Genomic DNA, 23292 nt, shown 5'->3' with positions numbered 1-23292 from the left:
ATCTCCAAACATCCACAAAAGAGAAATGGTTACATAAAAATTAAAATTTTGATGTACAAACTATATGCGGGGGGAAACGATCTATAAAATCATTTGGGGCATCATTAAAATCACCTCCAATTATCAAAAAGGCACCCTGGTATTTTCCCATTAATGTTGATATGATATGTGTGACCTCCTTAGACATTTTTTTTAGCTTGGGCTGAACTGATATATCCATAAATATTACCTAAAACAAAAAGAGAACTGTCCAATTTAACAACAACAAATATTCATCAACCCTCCTTGGATTTAACTGATTCCACTACATCACCTTTGAACTTGTTTAGAAGAATATCAACCCCTGCTGAATGATGAGATGCATGACAACAAAAGATTTGGTCACCCCACTGAGAACGCCACAGTTTCACATCAGTATCACCTGAGTGAGTCTCTTGTAGTAAAATTATATTTGCATTGCTGCGTCTAACGAAAATAAACATCGACTTTCTTTTAGTGCTGTCACGTAAACCCCTAACATTAAGATAAATAATCTTTAAACTTCTGAAAACTAAATCGGACATAACTAACTTACTTTGATGTCAGAACAAATTATACTATATTAATAGAACTTACAAACAAGTAAGAATCAGTAGACTTTAAATTTTGATGAGTTACAGCATCTGGACGACGACTGCATGATTTAAAGTCTGTTCACACTATTTACGCCCAAAAGGCCAGTCCGTGCATTAGACAACTCTTTCTCATTTGATAATCATATCTTGATGGTCATTGACAGACAGTTTTTCTCCCTCTATGAAGGCATCTGCTCCACGAAAGTAAGCTCTCTTCCCTTCTTCTCTAGCTGCTTTCACTCTTGGCCACAGCATCTTCCTCTGTTGTTTTTCAGCAAATGTCAGGTCCTCTGCCAAACGAATCCTTCTTTCTTTGAGTACAGGATGATCCCGTGCAGCTTTTCACATTTTATCCTTGTAAGTGCGCATCGAGAACTGGATGATAACCAGTCTGTGGTTCTCTTTTCCAGCCCCAGGACGTCCAATTCTGTGAACTGCATCTACGGAGAAGTGGAGGTCATCTATTTGGTCCGGAGTGAGAACTTTGAGGATTTCAAGCACATTCTGTTTAATATTTTCCCCTTCTGTTTCTTTGAGATTTGATTAACCTAAAATTCCACCTCCTGCTGTAGATCTCGGCTTGATCGCACTTATCTTGAAACATTCTGACAGTCTGCCCCATCTGCGATACTTTTTTTTTATCGTTTGTCTTGACACGTGTGGACAGAGATTTCAACTCCTCGCCCACAAAATCAATCGTCTTTGAAAGATTGACAATCGTGATCGAATTTTGGGCAGTCTGTTGTTCCAACATTGCCAAGCAATCAGAGAGGCCATTAACGGCACCGAGAATATCAGCGTTAGAGCCCTCAGAAACTTCTCCCTGACAGGGCTTTTTTGACATAGGACTATTAATTGGAGAGTCTGAAAGGAGATCATATTCTTCAGATGCCTTCTCTACTCCAAAGAGCGAGGAAAGTGATTTTCTGTTTTTGCTTTTTGGCATTTCTGTTAGTTTAACACGATGGCTAATCAGTACAACTTTTATCTAAACAGTGATAGTCCACAATTAAGCTTGTTGATCAACATGAGAATTTGTGCATTCCAAGTTTTAAGAGAGTGATATGTGAGTACCTCGTGGTTCACATATTGGCCCAGAAACTGCAAACTCCTCGAAAATATCTCAGAGCTGAAACCCACACAACCGTTCAGGTCGCCATCCGCCCCCCCCCTTTTTTTTAATGAAACGAGACAGCCTCGATGATGTATGCGGCCGACAAATGCGACCTCCGGAGGACGCATCCTTCCAAACGAGACACAGCCTTTGATAATACTTAAAATATATCAAATGCATTAAACAAGTTGGGTAATATTTCAAGTTGAAGACATGCCCTCGTGGTTTGTGCTCTGAAACGTTGAGCTGAAGTGCACATGTGGACAACATGACATTAAGTCTGGTTCGCACTGTTTTCTGACCCTGCTTCCCCTTCCTTCTACTTATCATTTCCTGTCATCTCTATGGTATGATCTATCATAAAACATGTCAAAAAGTCAAAATAAAATGATTTCAGCATCAAACAACAAGATAAAAAAAAATAAAATAAAAAAAAAAAAAAAACATTAACACCTGGTCTTCCAGACCTCAGCTTTTTAGTTGTTGTTGTTGTTGTTTTTAGAAGAATGTTATTGTTTATTGTTGTTCATGATGGGACTAATGCTGCATTACATTCAAGTCGGATGTAGGATATTCCTACTTAATATCTCTGACCATAAATGCATTTCATTGCCAGATGTTCGGAAGATGACGTTTAAGGGATCAAAACTGTAACTCTCTCCCGTTAGCTTGGCAGGTGTTTTACTGTAACCAGAGACGTCTCCTAGCAACCCAATTGATAAACAAGGCTGCAGCGTTAGCATCTGTGCTACAGGTGTACGATTATGAAAAGGAGTATATTATACCATGTTTTATACGCCTGTTTCTGCAGAAGTTTGTTAAACAAGCTTTAATATCATGTAATGTGTAAGCTTGAACTCATTTAACGATATTACTTGATAAAAGTGAATGTTTATTATCACTTACTATGTATATCTCATGACATGTTTGTGTGACGTCACGCACCTGCATCTTGGCGAAATCAGAGATGAAAATTTCCACACGAGCTTCCAAGTTGGAATTCTGACTTCAAGTGGTGTTCCATTGCACTTTTCCAAGTAGGTAGTTGGAAGATCAGTCTTGCCGAGTTGAATGAAACTTTCTGTAGAGTCATGGATAAATCTAATATAACTGCGAAAATATAAAAGCTTTGTTGCCATCTGCTGGCAAAGGCAATTTCATCCAGGCCTCATGCTTTTTGAGTCAATGTTTAGTGCCTTCTATTCAGAAAGTTAAATGTCTTTAATCATTAATGCAGTTCGTTTGTTTTTTTAAGAAAAAGAGGGACTAATCAAAATACATTTTGTGGTAATCAACATTATGCCAAAATGCTGTCGATTGAGCTTAACTTGTATTAAACCCAGAATAATATTCCTGAAACACATGCGCTGCACACACACACAAAAAAAAATGATATGTAATGAAAACAAACAAAAATTAATTCACGTCATTCATTAACAAGTAAAAAAAAAAAAAAATTAAAGGCAGTACATGTAAACAATGATTTATGCTAAACAAACCATGTCCAGATCTGTTATATAATATAATAAAATGGGACTGGATGGGTACAAAATATGAACAAATGTAAACAGTTAATACACAAATTTTTCAAATCATTGCTGGCAGGCTCTTTATAATATAAACTATAATGTGTTTAATGTAATTTACCAATCAAAAGAATTACATAAATCTAAGCAACAGCAATATTTGTAAGGAGTACATTTGAAATATAACACTTAATTAAAATTGCATATACTGTATGCATTTCTAATAAGGCCAGTAATATGATTGTGTTGTCAGTCCTTTACCACAGAGTCAAAAATTCTAAAGACGAGCCAGTTATCATTGACTAATGGCAAATAAACAACACACAGTTGGTGTAAAGCTTAATTTTTTATTCAAAAGCAATTGAAAACTTTTATTTCACATAGAGATTATATTTATGTTTAACACCATGAAAGATGTAAAGGGCTTTGAGTGACTTGTTTGCTGTGGAAATTCAATGTGTCCACCTGTGCAAATTCATCTCCACACTGTGATTTCTAACAAACAATGTCACCTGTCACAGTTAAAGTAATTGTAACAGAGATTCGGGATATGAACTATCTAAACTTGATGCCGAAAATGGAACAATACTTGGTCTCAATTCAACTGAAAAGGTCACAGAAAGGTTTGATACATTGTCCCTTACTGAATTACATAATGATGTGTCAAAATAAAGAAAAACTTAGCAGAGCAAAGCTGTACTGTACATTACAACAAATAATTTAGCTTTAAGTTCCAATGGCTTTAATGGCAGACTGGATCAGTTTCTACAGGTCTGTCCTTTGGGAATGGTTAGAACAAGTGGCTAAGAAATTGACTATTTATCATGCAGGCACAGGCACATTAATTGGTTCAACAAAAAGGAATCTGAGGCACAGGAGGTTTGGAAAACTGGTGAATAATGAAGGCTGATCAAGCATAAAATCTAGCCCATCTATCCATCTAAATCACACTATTTCTCTCTAACCTTCACTTCCATTGTATGCAACAGAAGCTTTAAATTAAAGGCTTCCAACACATTGCTAACTTCACTACACATACTCTCTCCAAAACCACGCTCTCCAAAAAGACATGCCAGCAAATCCAAATATGCCAAATAATTCAGGCAGAGAGGGTTGAATCATTTGGGTAGTTTTGTAAATGGCTAAAAAAAAATGCGTGGGCCACTCCCACGTGTCTACAAAGAAACCTGCGTATTTAACCCGCTGTATTTGTCGTCCTTGAAATATTCGATTTTGCATTGTGTCATGTATGTTTGGATAGTCAGGTGAGGATTTTAGCTCGACTACACAGAAACTCATAGCTTGATTAAAACTGCATTATAAAATCTCAGGACACCAATTTCAGTAATATCTGTCAGGGGGAAGGGACATTTAATACATGTAATTACAAAACATTGCTTACAGCACCTTTAAGTGTGCAACACAATCCAAAACATTCATACCATCCCCTACTGAAAAAGTGCAAAAAGATTTGGATTTGTGCGCTAGTGCAATGGGACTGTCATGTACTTGTATGTCAGTACTTCTTGTGCTAAACAGTAAAAGTCTTTTTTAGGACGTAAATGACACTAAAAGTGTCCTCATCATAAATAAGCTCCACTACCTATACTCATCCTACATATTTCTACAAAAATGGCAATTAATATTCAATATTAAGACAGATTTTAATCTTTCAAATGGAACTCCTTGATCGTTAAACAAATATCCCTATTCTATGTGGAATGTTAACACTGTCCATGTGCAAATTCTCACAACGTGTCCTAAGGTACATTCACACAAACAACAATCTGCAGTGACAAAGTGATTGAAAGTCGTTCATTTTTGAGAGTTGGCGATTTGAGGCAGCACAAGTGACAGTGACCATTGGAAATGCAACAAAGTTGAGCAGGTTAACTAATTTAAATGAGTAGCAACATGATGCAGGGACTACCAATGGAAATGAGGAGTGTGGAGCACATGTGATCCGCCTACTGATACAGTTGGATACTGTTTCCAGTAGGAACACCTACTAGCGACCAGCAGTGAAGCGACTTGGCACCTCCAACTATTTACTCTGTTTTGAATGCTATTCTGGTGCTAGTGAAACTTTGTAATATGGCACTTTTCATTCCACTGTCTCCTTAAGATGATTTGCTTATGTTTTCCTCTTTTGTAAGTCGCTTTGAATAAAAGCGTCTGCCAAATGAATAAATGTAAATGTAAATGTAAATTCTCTGTATAAATGTAGGATTCCACACAAGCCAAGTTTTTATCAACTGGCCCCATCTGCAAAAAGCAATGTGCAACATTTTGTCAGTCTCACTGGGCCGCCCACAGTGATATCACATTGGTCCAAAATCCTGCTTAACATAGTTGTATTTTAAACATCAGTCAGGTTCTGCTTGGCTGTGATTTTGTTGCTTCGTGCAGCATTTTTGCTTTCAGCGAGGACAGGTAAATTACTTGATGCATCCCGGCTGGTTAGGACACAGTGTCTACTTCAGGAAGTTCAGTTAGCTCCTCATTGAGTGCAGTGATCCCTTGACTCTCCTAATATGCCTCCCTGAGACAGGAAGAGATTGTCTGACTTCATGTGAGGTCTTTGATACTCAAAGTCTGTGGTCCTCCCATTAGTGCAGATCTCCATTCAGTGTTCTGTGGCAGTTTATCATGCCGAACGCTGATGATTTCGACAGGAGAGGTAGTCACAACATCACACAGTGAAGCTTGTGAGAATTCATGGCTCTGTCTCCACGCCACTTCGTCTTTTTCTTTTTTTTCAGACTCCGCTCTGGATTTTGTTGTCTTGAAATGCAAAGTGTGAATGTGAGTTAAAAGTGTCAATGAAAAAATGCTCTGTTCAATTGCAAATTACAGAAGTAGATAACATTTTCATCTTTTACTGTATATCATACTAGTACATTATAATGAGACAAACTCTTTTCAAATGTCACATTCATATTTTAGATCATGAGAGTTATTTACCTGATAACTCTGACCAGTTCATGAAAGGCTCTGTCCACATTCATTGGTGGATCCTTGGCACTTGTTTCAATGTAGGTAATCTGAGAAAAAAATCAATACAACTTCCTTAAGTCACCAATTATAGCAGGGATTCCTAACCTTTTTTGTCAGCTGAAAACCTATGACCATAAAGTATAAATACTTTAAATTATAAATGTAAAATTTACATCCCAAGATTTTAAGTACGTAGATACATACAATAAATAATACATTTAACAATTCAGTTTTGTATATATGATTTGTTTTAATTTTACATACATTTATTTAAAATATATATTTTTATTTCATTCTAATTTACTAATAACAACTTCACATTATATCTTAACAAATAACAACTTAAAGGAATATTCCAAGTTCAATACAATCGACAGTTTTTGTGGCATAATCTTGATTACCACATAAATACATTTTGATATTAGTGTGATAAAATTACATAATAACCTTTACTGTTTAAAGTTAAAGCCAAACTTACAACTTCGTTGCCATGAAGATGTAATGTCAACAAACCCTAAAACCCCAAAATGAGTCTAAAAAGTACAATATAAACAACTTTACAGCTAAATTAATACATGAGTTTTAACAGAAGAATTCATGTAAGTGCTTTCATAAAATTATAAGCTTCACATTTCAGCCTTTAAACCCACCAAACACTGGCCCATTCATTTCCACTGTAAGTGCCTCATTGTAACCTTGATTTATTTTTTTAAGAAAAGAAAAGACAACTAAAAATGATTTTTTTGTGGTAATCAACATTATGCCACAAATGATGTTGATTGAGCTTAACTTGTATTGAACCCAGAATATTCCTTTAAATTTCACACACAAAGCTATTGTATGGCTTCAGCACACTTGGGATTTAGTGCACAAGTCATATGGACTACTTTTATGGTGTTTTATGAGCAGCATAAACATTCTGCCTAACCTCTCCTTTTGTGTTCCATGGAGGAAAGAAAGTCCTTCAAGTCTGGAAAGACATGAGGATGAGTCTATGACAGAATTTTCATTTTTGGGTTAACTAACCTACTGCTGTCAGTCTTTATAACTGAGTCAACACAAGAACCCACAACCCAAACACACACATCCAGACACAAAGACATCCCAAAATAAATTGTGGGTTAACTAATGGCAAATCCCATTGGTGTCATGTGGCTCTTAAGGCAGCCAGAAAGCTCTCCCTGTGTTTTCACATAAGACCATTGATACCATGTGGGTCTATTTGTCATGGGCTAAAAGTAAAAAAAAAAAGAAAAAAAAAAAATATATATATATATATATATAACAAAAATTAGAAAATGAAGACTCCAGTCATATCAGAAGCCTAAAAAACACCCAAATACTATTCATTTATTCTCGGTAACTCCCCTGTTATTGGACATTTTCACTAGTGGAATAAATGAATTGTGGCTGACTGCAAAAAGCACATTTGGCTTTGGTAACTAAAATCTTTTGTCCATGCTGCTAGGTATCAGCATATTTAAGACAACTGTCAAATCAACCAGTGCAACATTTAAAAAAAATAGCTACGTGCACCTTTAATTCATGCTAAAAGAATTGTGTCAGAGCAGTGTTATGACTGTTTACATTGAAAAGCTGAACAAAAAGTAGTGATTATTTTTGTATAACATTAGCTCTGGTATCTATGGACTCACACTGTGTTTGGCTGCCATCTCACAACCCTGTTCATTTGTCACTTTCCTCAGATGCACCAGGTCCACTTTGTTGGCCACCAAGACAATGGGGAAAGACTCCCTGGTGAAGACATAAAAAAATGTTCATATTTGACAGAAGGAATCTAGCAATTTATTGAAAAAAAGGCATGCAGTCTTTCTGAAGGAAATATTTATATCAAGTTGGCGAATAGGTGTTGTGGTCTTGATTTGTGTATGAGGTACACTAAAGTTCTGACCGGTCTTTCACTCGTAGAATGAGCTGGTGAAAGCGGTCAACGTGTTCAAAGCTGGCCTTGTCCGTCACAGAGAACACAATGAGAAAACCATCGCCAGTCCTCATGTACTGCTCTCGCATGGCACTGAATTCCTCTTGACCTGCTGTGTCTAAAACTGCAAGGAACAAATGCATCAGGGAATACAATGTAATCAAATTGATTTTAGGCAGTCCTGCTGGAAAACCCAGGTCATACCAGCCTAAGGTCAAGCTGGTCAACCAGTTCAAGTTGGTCATAGGTGTGGCTGATCATATCTCCCCATTGTTTCTAGGTTGTTTCTTTACTGTCCAATACATTTAAGGCAAAACTCCCCTTAAATGTTAAAGGTGATTTTTATGATAATAAAATACTTTCTCCAATCACAGCTTAATATGTAGAGACAACTATAAGTAAGCCATTTGAAGGTTCTGGCTTACTTGGCTCTGTGGTGCTATCAAAATCCAGCCTGCCCAACATAGCAAAATTGGCTCAACCAATGATGCGAGTTAAGAGGGGAACTACCTGTATGTACGACCAATGGAAGATTGGGAAAGAGCTTATGAAACAGTAATTATTCTTGCAGTTCCATTTGGTGCCACCAGAGACACAGAAATTACACTCTTTTTCTTTAACAAACCAGTTGAAGTTTTTTTGGAACATGGTTAACCAACTAAAGCAGGACCCCACCAACTAAGCCAAGATAGTCTATAAGGTTGTCCTCTGCCTTACCGGCTGGTAGTTTAGCTGATCAGTCACCTAAACCAGCTTAGACCAGACCAGCTTGATACTGTTAAGTCTGCAAATACACAGAATGTTATGAGAATACAGAAAAATACTACAGTCAGATAAGTTTATTGGGTTATACCATCCAAAATCGCCCACTGGCCATCAATCTCTGTGTGTTTCAAGTAGGAGTCTTCAATAGTAGGATCATAGTCTGGCACAAAAATCTTCTGAAAAAACTGGATGGTAAGAGCACTCTTTCCCACGCCTCCATCTCCCACAACCACCAATTTGTATGTTGGGAGGTTGTCGCTAGGGACTGCACTGGTTGCCATGATAACAGCTATACCTGGGAAAGAGAAGTGTATGTTATCCTTATAATCTCAATTTAAGTGTTAGGTAGATGACAGTAATGAGCAATTCTCACATTTTATGTTAAATATAGAAGCTAAAGGTGCTGATTAAAAGTTAAAATTATGTTTTCTGTGGTTATGGAACAGTCCAGTAAGAGCTAAATTAGGATAAAGAAATGCACTACTAAGGATATGGTCTAGACACAGGCATCATGGTACTTTGTAATTGCCATTTTATTTTGAAAAACACTAGCTGTGAGGAAGCCTTGATTCTTCCAAGCCCAAGTCTGTTTTGTTTTGGAATATAGTCTCATGGAACTGCACTTCATTAAGTTTCAATAAAGTTGATGAGAACAAGAGTGAAATTATGTACTGTATGTATTGTAAAACATCAGTTATAGCCTTGCAAATGTGTGGTTAAATGCAAAAATGATTGAGGAAATGTTCTTGGTACACGGAGAAAACACATTCAAGAGGTGCCAAGTACAAACGCACAAATGCACATAATTTCTGCCCATTCACACTTCCCTCTTAGGCTGCTCCACCCCTATTACCAATAATTATTATGGCAAAAATTGACAACCAAAATACAATGACGAGAACAAGGACTGGCTGTGTAAAACTACAAACAAGATTCAACTGCAAGTGTCCCAATGTTACCATGTACAGGCTTATGGATTAAGACATTAAAGGTTTTATGATAAAACAAAATAAAAAACGAAAGTAAAACCATATTTTCTTACCTATAAAAATGCGTTCTCTAACAGGAGGAGGACTTTGTGGAACTCAAATTGTCTTGACAGCAGCTAAGCTAATGAGGAAATATTCACCCAGTCTGTGAGAAGGGCACTGTGGGCTGCTCTAAAGGAAAAGTCTGTCAGTGGGTGAAGGCCACCCCTTCCTGGAGCCCACAATGTGAGGAAGAAGTAAACTTCCTTCCTAATTCCAACAGGCCTAGACATTTGCGTGATCTCTCTTTCACAAGGGAACTGTGAGACATCTCCCAACCAGACACCCAGGAGAGAGACCTCAAACTGACATATATTAAAGGGGTCTGACATGCCTTTTTTATTATTTTAATATGTTCCTTGAGATTTACTTATAATATTAGTAAAGTTTTTTGGACAAACGACAGTTGTAAATTGGTAAAACATGATCATTTTCCACCCTCATTCTGACCATCTGTCAGAAACGCTCGGTTTTGGTGCTGCTTCTCCTTTAAGCACAGTTTCACAATGAATAAGACACCCTATGCCTTTGAGCATCATACATTATGTCGCAGCTAACTAGTAATACCAACTGACATTTTAAAACACGTCCACGCACAAAAGCCAGAACTTGAAATGACACTTAATGCTCAAGCAAGCCTAATTTTAACTGCAGCATGACTGTTTTGTGAAATGAATGTCTTTCGAACAGACATTCAAAAATCATAATTTTTCATATGAATCTACCAAGGAGGTCTATAATACCTGGAAAATCTATCTAATAATATTTGCAATTTAAATATTGCTTGCAATAAATGTTGTTTCGTCGGTTCAAGATTATGCTGTTCGATTCAAGCTGGATGAGGGATATTCCTACTTGATATCTCCGATCATAAATGCATTCCATTCCCTGATATTCGGAACTGCAATGCTCCCGTTAGCTTAACAGGGGTTTGACTCTCTTTAGAGATATCTCCTAGCAACCCAACTGATAAACAATGCTGCAGCACTAGCATTTGTGCTTCAGGTGTACGATTATCAAAAGAGATTATAATTTACCAGGTTTTATACACCTGTTTCTGCAGGCGATTGTTAAACAAGCTTTGATATCATGTAATGTGAAAACGAACTCATTTATCGATATTACTTAATAAAGTGAATGTTTATCACTTACTTTGTATATCTCCCTGAGTGTCGACATGTTTGTGTGACATCATGCCCCTGCATCTCGGCGAAATCGGAGTTGAGAATTTCTGCTCAAGCCTACAAGTTGTAATTCTGAATTCAAGATGAATTTCTTTGCACTTTCCTAGTAGGAAGTTGTAAAATCCCACTTTCCGAGTTGAATGGAACGCAGCACTACTTTTCAAAACTTGATTCGACACTGAATTCTCAAGCAGCCTAATTTACACTTAGAAAACTCCTGATGTTGCTATAACAATGCAAAAAGCACTTACCAATTTGCTTGAAGTGAAAACCAGTCCTCCTTTCCTGTTTAATAAATTAAGCAATCACACGGTCATGCAGAACATCTCGTGTTTTTAAATACATAAGGATCTCTTTCTCAACGGCAATACCAGCAGTGATGAAAGCCGACTCGTCAGCAAGATCTCACGCTCTTCACGTGTGATTGCGTCACTCAAGGCCAGCTAGAAGGCCTCAACCGGGACATATCCTAAAGATCACACCCACCAAGAACAAATAAATCAATCTGATTGGCTGATGAATCTGACAATCTGACTTTAGTTGCCCATTCATTTGCACTGTTGAGGGATTCTGAAGAAATTCTGAAGGCCTGAGGGGGTGGAGCTCAGACTCACATGCTGCTTCGGGCATGCGATTTGTGAAACAGTTGTCACACTGTGCTTGTAAGCATCAAGGAATAAATTCTGTATGGATAAACTTTTCGTTTTTCTTTATTTGTTTGTAGATTAATGAAGAGTGGAAAGCAATTAAAAATACATAGGCACAAAGGTCAATGAGAATGAAAGGATGAAAAATATTTATTATTTGGCATGTTAGGCCAGCAGAGAAGGCTTTGCTGGCCCTGAGAATTCGCCACTGCCTTTAAGACTTGATAGTAAAGCCCACTGTATGATTGTCTCTCTGCTTTTCACTTACCTGCTCTCTCCTTGCCATCTCACTGCTCACTGCTGCTGGACAAGCTACGGAAGTGATTAAAGGTGAAGTAGGCATTGATGTGTTTTTGTGGAGGCAGTCAGATTGCCATGGTGTGACATCACAACATGGAGGAAATAGAGAACAAGATGTTTTGGGAGCTTGATTTTACCAAATGCTCTTTTTTTGCAGTGAAGATTAAGTTTTGAGTTCTGAAACTTACAGTTTTTGTAGTACAATGACCTCTTACATGTCAAAAGATCAAGGAAAATTGTATTCCTCGTGTCATGACCACTTTAAGATTAAAACCTAACCGCTTAGTTCCTGTACTGAAAGGAATAGTTCACCCAAAAGATTCTGTCATCATCTACTCCCTTGTGGTGTTCCAAACCCATATGACTTCCTTTCTTGCATGGAACTCAAATAGAGAAATTTTGAAGAATTGTAAGGCTTCAGACTTGAATTACAGCACATGAACTGTATGTAGTGCTGGGCGATATGGCTACCGAAATCTAAATATTTTTCAGCCTATTGACAACATTTGATATATATCTCGATAATTATGTATTTGCTCTGAAATGGCTCAAAAGTGATTTCTTTTTTTTTTTCTTTTTTATATCAGAGGATCTGTCATTTCATCCAAACAGTCACTGCAGCCAAGTAGATTCAATATTTTAAAGGCATTGAATAAAAATCTAGTTAAAAATAATGAAGACATGTTTCCCCCAGTTTTTCAATAAATGAACACAAGGGAGAATTATTTTCATGTGCATTTTTATATTTATATTTTATATACATTGATACATTGTGGCTTAAAAAAAAAAAGCATTATTTACATTTATATATTTTTACTAAAACATTTTCTGTGAATGAACAAGGTGTACAAAACTACTCATTTTTTGGGAACCCAGTTGAATATTGCATAATACTAAATTATTACAGTGGGACCCAGTCAAATTTATTATTAAAATTATTATTATTATTATATAATACTGAATTATCATTATTACTTTAAGGATTAAATTTGTTTTATATAAAAGTCATATATTTCTGTCCTATTTACCTTAACCTGGAACTTTTATTTTGACACTGCAAGTGCAGTATCAGTGTGTATTTGACAGTAACAATGTTCCACATCTGGTGAAACGCTGTCATCTCCTCCTTTTCTGTTATACTGTGTTTGTAGATAATAATAATAATAATAATAACTTGTAGAGATTACTAATGTTTGGAATTGCATGAATGCTTAAACATGCACTACTTTTCTTTCACAATGCACGTGACCTGCTCTAAAAGTGCTAAAAACATGAGCCCATGAACCCAGCACGTGCACACTGCACAGAACAGCGTGTTACCCGTTTATTCTGAAACACACAGACCATGTTTTATGTCTTTAATCACAGCCTTTTGCAGTTTATTAATCACATATGACCATATTGCCATTTTGATGTTATTTTGATTAATAGTGCAGACCTGAAGGATGGTGAAATTAGTCTACTAATGCGCTCTTTATGAAACCTCATGGCCAAATAAAAAAACAAAATTAAAATAATTGTGATATTCAAGGTATTGCTTAATTTTGGACCTTTTTCTGCTTGACAGTCCGTGGTCACTATATCCTTTAGTTTTATAAAAAGAGCAGCCAAAACAACCTCTCCCCTAGTGTTTTGTGGAATAAAGAAATTCACATAGGTTTGAAAGGACATGAGGGTGGGTAAATGATGACAGAGCTTCTCTCTCTGATGTATAGGGTGATACAAGTAATGCTTATGTGTCCCTGTACCATGAACAGGAGATATGGTATTTGGAAAGTGCAGCCCCTTATATAAATTTACTCTCAAAAGGTTTGCACTATTTGTGGCAGCTGGTACAAAATAATAATAATAATAATAATAATAAAATAGAAATCCAGACATGCAAGAATAGTTCACCAAAATGAATACTTTGTCATCATGAATAAATACTATTCCTTTCTTCCATTGAACACAAAAAATAAAAAAAAACAAAACAAAAAAAAAACAAAGAGATGATAGGCAGAATGTTAGCCTCACTATTCACTATCAATGTATGGAAAAGAGATGCAACGAAAGTGAATGGTGCCTATGGCTAACATACTGTCAGACATCTCCTTTTTTGTGTTCCACGCAAGAAAGTTATACCATTTTAGAACAACATGAGGGTGAGTAAATTATGACAGAATTTTCAGTTTTGATTAACTTTCCATGCCAACGTCAGTCTCAATCTGATGTGTTAAAACGGGCATCCCTGAAAACAGTCATGTCTGAAGTGACAAATTTGAGCGTGACGTTTTTGCAAATTGTTGATAAATAATCAAAAATCACTACCAAACTCTGGGCAGAAAACTTACCAGTGATGGGTTGGGTGATTGACCAAGTGTGCAAATATTCTGACATCTCTTCGACATGTCCCTGTATCTGTGAGTTCAGGATAGTCAACAGGTTTAGTGAAGACAGTATCTGCTCTTTACGTTAAATGAAAATAATAAGACATTTTCCTCCGCCTTATGAAATTACAATGTAACAATATCCACATCTCAACTGCTGATACTATAAATAGAATGGTTTCGCCGGGGTGAATGCCTTTCTCTTGGCAACAATTATAGAGCATTTCCTCATTTATTTAACTGGAAACATGTACATCTGACTCAAGCAATCGTAAATATTCAACAGATCATTTCAGACATACACTGTTTTTCTTTCAAATCTGTGCAGCGTCAGATAAACAGCAAAATCTTCCCCGCAAGTGCAAATGGACCGTTCCTCTTTACTAAAGCCTCATCATCACATTTAAAGCGGCAGCTAGTTTATTAGCTTACATGTTGTTTTAAAAAAAAACAACCCGCTTAATTAGAAACTACAAAAGGAAAACCAATTTGACCCTTTTAAAAGTAGGCTAATGCTCATGACAGATGTGAGATGTGTTTACTGATTAATTTAGCAATTGAATGTACACGTATCGAGTAAGCTTTTGCATAACACATCTGCACAGATGTTGCATTGGCCTCATAAACGTAACATAATGCTTTATAAGGTCCTTAAATCGGACACTCATGATTGATGAGATAAAAACATTATCAAATTTAAGGGCAGCATAATAATAATAATAATAATAATAATAATAATAATAATAATAATAATAATAATAATAAACTTGCTCGTTTGTCTGTTTGTTTTAAGACGACGCTTGAGAAATTATTTGCAATGTTGTTAGGACTCTGGTGTAAGATCTTAGTTCAACACAACCTGCACCAGTGACAGTTTTACAGTCCAACCTTAACCTAACCCACATATAAATAAAAATAAATAAAATTAATTAAAAAAAAAAAAAAAAAAAAGGGGGGTAGGGGTAGGCATCACTTTTATCACATTTTAAAAGCATTTAAGATAATAATAATACAAATATATGGACCCTCCACTTATATCGAATTCTTGTGGCAAAGTTTGTAATGCATCTGTATAGGTGTAGCCTAACTGTTCTGAAAATTACTCTTTAGAAATAGGAAAAAGAAATCCCTTCGTGGGAGAGCAGACGTTAACGGCCAATAACGGATTCCTCACAAACTAATACTATAGCCAAAAAGTTTAGTCTTCCTGTAGATGGCGCTTGGTGGCTCAAAAAGCTGAATCATCCATTCAATTCATTCATGTTTTAGGACAACTTCTTGTTGACATTTGTTGCCTACAATAAAATAATATAATTTATGATGTAATAACCCCAAGTATTCATACCTGACTAATTAAAACCCATCCCATCAGTCGCTGTAAAAAAAACTGACATAAAATACCAGAGATTCTTTTATTTAACTACTTCACATCCGCGGTTGTACGATAAGCGAGAGCCTCGCGACCAACTAGCGTGTTACGACAGTAAATCACAGTTTGCGGAGTTAATTCCAAAATGACTGTTTAGTGTAAAACATGGTGAGGATTAGTAGACAGGCGGTCAGTTCATTAAGTGATGAACTGTTTCCTCACAAAAGCAGTTTATTTAGTGTACTGAAGCATTTCATCCATAGACATCCATTAAAAAATCGGCCTCGTGTCTCCTCGCCAGCGTGATCCCACCAATCGCCCATGCTGACGTAAAACTGTCGCAAAGTGTTCTTACCTTACCGCATGAACACGAACAAAGCGTATAGTGCATCTATACTCTTTGGTACTGATTCAGAAGTATCGGATCAGGCGCGAGGCCTCATAAGGGCCAGAGTGGCACTAGTCCACCCAGAATGACGGCTGGTCTACCCAATCAAAACTGCAGGAATATAAGAACAGTTTGCAAATAAAAATAAACTGCATTTTGTCGCACGCAAAATAGCTCACTTGCAAGATAATCATCATATTCCTGTTATAAATATAGTTAGAAAATGTGTTTTTATTTCATATAAAAAGTTTTATGTGATTGTGGTAAACTGAAATGGGTTGCGGCGGTCACATAAGACTTCTTACAGAGTTGCTAATTTTCTCTGCACTGCGCAGCTCTCTACAGTCATGCCTGTAAACAGATCCACTCACTGCGCTTAACATCAAGATTATGGATCCATGCTTTGTCTCAATTAATTATTATTATTATACGTGGGAGTGTGGTAGATGTTACAGTAGATGACATGGCAACATATGAAATTAGCGGGTAATTTTGCTCGTCAACAACCCGCAACTGTGTGGCAGATGACCTTTAAGACTTCTTGGAGTGACAAATGACAAGATACGCTGTTAGACACAAAAATGTGTGTTTTAAGAAACACACTTGATCATATTTTGGAAAACAGACGAAAGAGAAGCAGTCGATGCACTTCTCTGATTCGCTGTATGTTTAGAGGTTTGTTGGCGCTCATGTGGAACACGCGCCTATGACGAGTTGTCACTATTTCTTCCCTGTTCATAATCTGGGAACAATTTGCAGGAATAGTGTAGTCTATGAGAACGCTGAATATGATCTCAGACAATCTCAAGATGCAAGGACATTAGGATGACAGTTGAATTGTCATATGTGTCATAATTCAGTAGCTACAACCTCAGAAATGGTTCTTGAACAAGAAGTTTCTCTTCTGTGCTTGTCTACTCTTTAGCCTCCATTTGAATGTAATGATTTCCCCAACTCTGTAGGACAGCTGTTAAATAGTACATCTGATTCACTCATGTTTTTCACCAGACCACTTATTTTACATAGACTACTAATCAAATGAAATATTTTGCAACATTGCAGCAGCTCCACAAAGCCCAGAACGTAAGCCAAAGGAGAGTTGTCAGATTTTAAAGATTTGATCTTTGCAGAAATAGCCAACACTGGGTTTCCCTATAACGTTGCAACTTAAGCCTTTATGATCATCTAAACTTACGTCGTTCGTTATTTACGATGGAGTAATGCCTGTTTTCCAAACCAGCACATAGATTGCTTGTTGTAAAGTTTAACTTAAGTGCTTCGTTATGGAAGCTGTCCGGTCCAAAGGTGCTGATCTCTTTGGCAAATATGTCCAGGTGTTTGTCTTCTGAAAATGAAAATAATATGGAAATACTAACAAACATGGACATTAACCTTGTCGAGGCACTGAAATTTATTAACTATTACAGAATTCAATTAAATAAATCATTAGGGCTTTGGTAAGACAGGGTTTCAGATGTTTGCTCAGCTTATAGAGATTAATAAAAGTGACGCAAGGAGTGCATGTATCGTGAATGTACACGATGAACATCACATCATAATAAGGGGATCTGATGCACAAAGAACAGAACTAAAATGACAGACATAAGTACTGAACTACTCGTAGACCTTTCTAAACAAAATTAAGGGAATCTCTCATTGCACGCTCACTCTAACCACCTTTGATAAATGTGTTTTAGTTATTTAGGCCTATTTAAGTTTTAAACTGCAGGGTCACTTTACTCACATACAGTATGTCTAAAAAAATCTTTAATAAGATAATCTTTCTATTGCTGTCATAGTTATGATTATCAAATAAGGTCAGTAAAACATTATACTCTAAAAAGTTTTAATATATTTGTATTCATTTTTTTAATTTCATTTCTTCAATTTCAAGCATCTTATTTTGAATCGTGCTTTTATTATGACTTATTTTTTTTTACCAAAAGCTTCACTTTTCCGGATAAACAGTTTGCAGCATGGCCCAGAGTAATCACTGAAGACTGTTAAGTCATGTCTTAACAGTCTTCTGTTTACACTGTCCTTTGAGTCTGACAAATGAAATGTAGGACACAGTTTTGGAGTGTTTGGATTTTAGATTACTGGTGTTTGTGTATGTGGTAATTTTGAAATGTTGTGTTTTACATTTTATTACTGTGAAGCACTTTGGTCAACTCTGTTGTTTTAAATGCTATATAAATAAAGTTGAGATTAAAGTGCAAATGCTGTGATTTCATTATATAAATATATACAGGTGCATCTCAATAAATTAGAATGTTGTGGAAAAGTTCATTTATTTCAGTAATTCAACTCAAATTGTGAAACTCGTGTATTAAATAAATTCAATGCACACAGACTGAAGTAGTTTAAGTCTTTGGTTCTTTTAATTGTGATGATTTTGGCTCACATTTAACAAAAACCCACCAATTCACTATCTCAAAAAATTAGAATACATCATAAGACCAATAAAAAAAAAATCATTTTTAGTGAATTGTTGGCCTTCTGGAAAGTATGTTCATTTACTGTATATGTACTCAATACTTGGTAGGGGCTCCTTTTGCTTTAATTACTGCCTCAATTCGGCGTGGCATGGAGGTGATCAGTTTGTGGCACTGCTGAGGTGGTATGGAAGCCCAGGTTTCTTTGACAGTGGCCTTCAGCTCATCTGCATTTTTTGGTCTCTTGTTTCTCATTTTCCTCTTGACAATACCCCATAGATTCTCTATGGGGTTCAGGTCTGGTGAGTTTGCTGGCCAGTCAAGCACACCAACACCATGGTCATTTAACCAACTTTTGGTGCTTTTGGCAGTGTGGGCAGGTGCCAAATCCTGCTGGAAAATGAAATCAGCATCTTTAAAAAGCTGGTCAGCAGAAGAAAGCATGAAGTGCTCAAATTTCTTGGTAAACGGGTGCAGTGACTTTGGTTTTCAAAAAACACAATGGACCAACACCAGCAGATGACATTGCATCCCAAATCATCACAGACTGTGGAAACTTAACACTGGACTTCAAGCAACTTGGGCTATGAGCTTCTCCACCCTTCCTCCAGACTCTAGGACCTTGGTTTCCAAATGAAATACAAAACTTGCTCTCATCTGAAAAGAGGACTTTGGACCACTGGGCAACAGTCCAGTTCTTCTCCTTAGCCCAGGTAAGACACCTCTGACATTGTCTGTGATTCAGGAGTGGCTTAACAAGAGGAATACGACAACTGTAGCCAAATTCCTTGACACGTCTGTGTGTGGTGGCTCTTGATGCCTTGACCCCAGCCTCAGTCCATTCCTTGTGAAGTTCACCCAAATTCTTGAATCGATTTTGCTTGACAATCCTCATAAGGCTGCGGTTCTCTCGGTTGGTTGTGCATCTTTTTCTTCCACACTTTTTCCTTCCACTCAACTTTCTGTTAACATGCTTGGATACAGCACTCTGTGAACAGCCAGCTTCTTTGGCAATTAATGTTTGTGGCTTACCCTCCTTGTGAAGGGTGTCGATGATTGTCTTCTGGACAACTGTCAGATCAGCAGTCTTCCCCATGATTGTGTAGCCTAGTGAACCAAACTGAGAGACCATTTTGAAGGCTCAGGAAACCTTTGCAGGTGTTTGGAGTTGATTAGCTGATTGGCATGTCACCATATTCTAATTATTTGAGATGGTGAATTGGTGGGTTTTTGTTAAATGTGAGCCAAAATCATCACAATTAAAAGAACCAAAGACTTAAACTACTTCAGTCTGTGTGCATTGAATTTATTTAATACACGAGTTTCACAATTTGAGTTGAATTACTGAAATAAATGAACTTTTCCACGACATTCTAATTTATTGAGATGCACCTGTATATATATATATATATATATATATATATATATATATATATATATAATTTTTTTAAAGTCTTGTTGCTGTTTTTGTATTGTTGTGTACTGGAAGCTCCTGTCACCAAGACAAATTCCTTGTATGTGAAAGCATACTTGGCAATAAAGCTCATTCTGATTCTGAATAAACGTAATAATTGCTTAAAAAAAATATTGTTACTGTACATGTAATTATGCAACTCTAAGTATTAGGTAAATGATCGAACACTGACTCTATCTTCATGTATCGGATACCGCTGCAACTAGTTGGATGTGGGGGCATCTTCTCTGCCAACCACTGGTGTAGTTGGGGCCATACGCACATATACGCCGTATGCTTACTTTTTCCCTAGGGCTGTTTGCGTATAATGACTTCTAAGGATCAATATTTGCGTATACCCCCGGTATTCCCACTTGTTTTGCTGCTTCAGAAGTCCATAATCTACTGTCGTTAGTTTCGCTTTAACTGTATTGGATGCTGTTTTGTGAAACTGGAGATTCTTTGTTGTAATTGGTGCATTATCACTTGAATTATGCCATTCCCCGCCCCTGAGTTGTGTGAGATATCGGCTGTTGCTTTAAACAGACGATCAGTGATAATTAGCGCGTCTGTCAGAAACAAGATCATTTTGTCAAAATCATATAGCATTCGAGTGCATGTTAATTGTTTCCCACCATTGGGATTTTAAAACACCAGTAAACGCACCTATTCATGACATGCCATTACATTTTATTGCATATGTCAGAGCTCGTTCTGGAATAGAGAGAGAAAAACTGCATTACTCCATTAATTCAAAATAAAAGTACAGTAGTACAGGTGTAGTTAAAACACTTAACGTTATTTTCTTACATTTCCCTTATGATAAACACTATTTTCTGCCAAAACAATGACACTAATCCAATGAGAAATACACTATTCTCATGTTAAGCCTTTTCTCTCCCTTTCTCTCTTCTTCCTGGTCGTTGTATTAAAGCGTTTTTCATTGTAAGTTTAGTAGGGGACGTTCGCACTGAACGCGTTTTTGCATCTGTCCGAGCTGTTTTTCAATGTAAAGCAGTGTCTCGCACAGGAACGCCTGTAAATATGGGTCATTCCTACAACTGTGTCATTTAAGTCCCCATTACAAGTGTGTGTGGTATTTATATTGTTTAATTTCTCCCGATTACAATTTTGATAGACTTGTTAAAAAGAATAAAGACATTTTATAATGTTACACACTTCTGTGGGCTTAAAAGTTAAATTTTAAATAATTGAAATCCTTTTCTATTGCACTGTGACATTTTCTCATGTCCCAAACACTGCACGTCAAACATCTTTGACAAAAATAAATGCTAAATCATTGGATTTCTATTTTTCCTCCACATACAGTTAAGAGTTTAGTGTTACATTCTCTCACTAACATGTATTCATTTGTGGTAAATGTGTAATTTTAACACTGATAGTGGAGGTTTTTTGTGTGTCCCTTGATTTATTTCGCACCCTGTTATGTCATGATATCATGACCTTTCATTGAAGATATACTGTATGTTAGGAAATTACATCACACACACTGGAGGTGTACATCACCCATTCTGCAAAATTTCTTTGAGTTATTTGAAGTTTATAACTCTATGGTTTTATTTATATTTTCCTTTATTTTGTGGTGTTAGTCATATGTGGTCAAGCATAACATGTCCCTTTTATGGGAAGATAGATGGGAAATTAATATAATTTAAAATTTTAATATACAGTATTTATGATAACAGAAATAAAATCGTAAATATTAGTTTACAAATATATTTCCTAGATATCAATCACAGACCATGTAGTAGCTTATTTATCCACTGAATGTCCACCCTGTTATTGTCCACCCTGATGCTGCCCATTTAACTGGATGGACATCTGAATTTTTTAGTAACTTAGCTTGACCAGTATGACTAATACAATCTTTAATATGTCCCTGTAATGATTAAACATGAAGAAACTTGTAAAAGTATGTTTTATTTTTCAAAATTTCAATGCCGGAATGTCACCGAATTGTAGGAATGATGCATTTACGATATGTACAGAGTTGCAGTTCCACCGCTCCCTATGCGCAGATTTCGCAGTCAGTAAAGTACTGTTATTCCCACAGTCAGATGAACAAGGACTGGGCAATAGTAAACCACTTTTCTGGTAGGACTTCACCACTGCTGCCAACATATTCTACCATGTTTTCACAGATCATACATACAGAAAAGTGTACCAGGCCTGGCACAAAGGAGAACCAACCAGCCTGTCTGAGAAGTTCAAGGGTGTCTTTGCGGAGGTGCTAAAAGATTCTGCTGTCAGCTCCCCTGATAACTTCAGTGTGTTTGCCACCTTTGGATTTCATCCTGTAGGGCCGGGTGTCCTGTGGCTTCCCTCTGGATCACAGATTGTCATCCGTGCCAACTTCAACATCACCACTGATGATCTATCAGGCATCAACAACCGTACTATACTCATCAACGGCAAAGAGGTGGAGTGGGACAGTCACTCAGGCACTGCTCTCAAAAAATCCCTGGTGTTCTCTTTGGAGGTGCAGAAGTTTGCTATAGCACGAGAAGTGGCCTGACTGGTGACTGGTGGTCCGGTGTTGCATGCTGCAGTGTGTCTGGCAGGGACTTGTGTGTATAGTGTAGCCCTCAAGCAAATCTTTGGCCTAATGCTAGGTCCATCATCCTCAGGGCTGGTGTTAATGTCGTGGCTCTGGGTTTGAGAGTCGTATCATATATCCTGGCCTTTGATGCTCTCAGCCAGTGGTTGGAATAGAGCTCAGACCGCAGTGCGGCGTGCATGTCTAGTGACCGATCATGACACAGAATAAGACCCTGCACTCTCTGATGGGACCTAAATGGAAGAGATGTACGTTCCCAGTGGAAACTTGTTTCCTGGTCACCTGCTGAGACTCAGTCATGCCCCTTACACATCTAGATGAGATGGGATTTTAAATCTTTTGAAAAACAAGAAAGTGTGAACTCCATAAATATATTTTAGTTAAACTAAAACCATGTGTAAGAAATAGCTCTTAAAAAATGTGCAATGTGAAAATGTATTAGGTACATGTATTTTAAGGAACTGTGTTTATGTGCAGTTGCTATAAGACTGTAATGTACATGAGGGCTGTTGAAATAAAACACATCAATGTGTAATACATACTCTCTCTCTCTCTCTCTCTCTCTCTCTCTCTCACTCTCTCG

General features: G+C 36.9%; 1 protein-coding gene and 1 pseudogene across 5 annotated transcripts; one reads left to right on the top strand and one right to left on the bottom strand.

The window, feature by feature from the left end:
- Nucleotides 1–3587: 3587 nt before the first annotated feature.
- Nucleotides 3588–14627, bottom strand: LOC127447145 (ras-related protein M-Ras-like). 5 transcript variants are annotated; one of them, XM_051708766.1, is made up of 7 exons: nt 14451–14598; nt 12086–12129; nt 9047–9253; nt 8164–8317; nt 7907–8006; nt 6219–6298; nt 3588–6038 (listed from the first exon to the last, which is right to left on the bottom strand). In XM_051708766.1, the coding sequence occupies exons 3-7, from the start codon at nt 9237–9239 to the stop codon at nt 5939–5941; spliced, it is 627 nt and encodes a 208-aa protein (XP_051564726.1). In that variant the 5' UTR covers nt 9240–9253; nt 12086–12129; nt 14451–14598; the 3' UTR covers nt 3588–5938. The 5 variants fall into 5 exon arrangements, with proteins under 5 accessions (XP_051564726.1, XP_051564724.1, XP_051564725.1 ...); XM_051708764.1 differs by lacking the exon at nt 12086–12129 and having other exon boundaries at nt 14451–14627; XM_051708765.1 differs by lacking the exons at nt 12086–12129; nt 14451–14598 and adding an exon at nt 10001–12066.
- Nucleotides 14628–20312: 5685 nt separating this feature from the next.
- On the top strand, nt 20313–23069 carry LOC127447569 (transmembrane protein 177-like; annotated as a pseudogene).
- Nucleotides 23070–23292: the final 223 nt, after the last annotated feature.

Source organism: Myxocyprinus asiaticus, chromosome 10, assembly GCF_019703515.2.
Source record: "Myxocyprinus asiaticus isolate MX2 ecotype Aquarium Trade chromosome 10, UBuf_Myxa_2, whole genome shotgun sequence".
Taxonomy (NCBI): Eukaryota; Metazoa; Chordata; class Actinopteri; order Cypriniformes; family Catostomidae; genus Myxocyprinus; species Myxocyprinus asiaticus.
Note: the sequence above shows the minus strand (reverse complement) of the source record. Positions and strands in the feature narration are given on the sequence as shown.

What these genes read in the sequence shown, in the direction of transcription:
- LOC127447145 (XM_051708764.1), bottom strand. Translation starts at nt 14,496, where the DNA reads ATGTCAGAATATTTGCACACTTGGTCAATCACCCAACCCATCACTG. An exon ending in ATTCTACGAGTGAAAGACCG is followed by an intron (nt 8,007 to 8,163) that starts GTCAGAACTTTA and finishes TGTCTTCACCAG; the next exon opens with GGAGTCTTTCCCCATTGTCT. An exon ending in AGATGGCAGCCAAACACAGT is followed by an intron (nt 6,299 to 7,906) that starts GTGAGTCCATAG and finishes TTTTTTTCTCAG; the next exon opens with ATTACCTACATTGAAACAAG.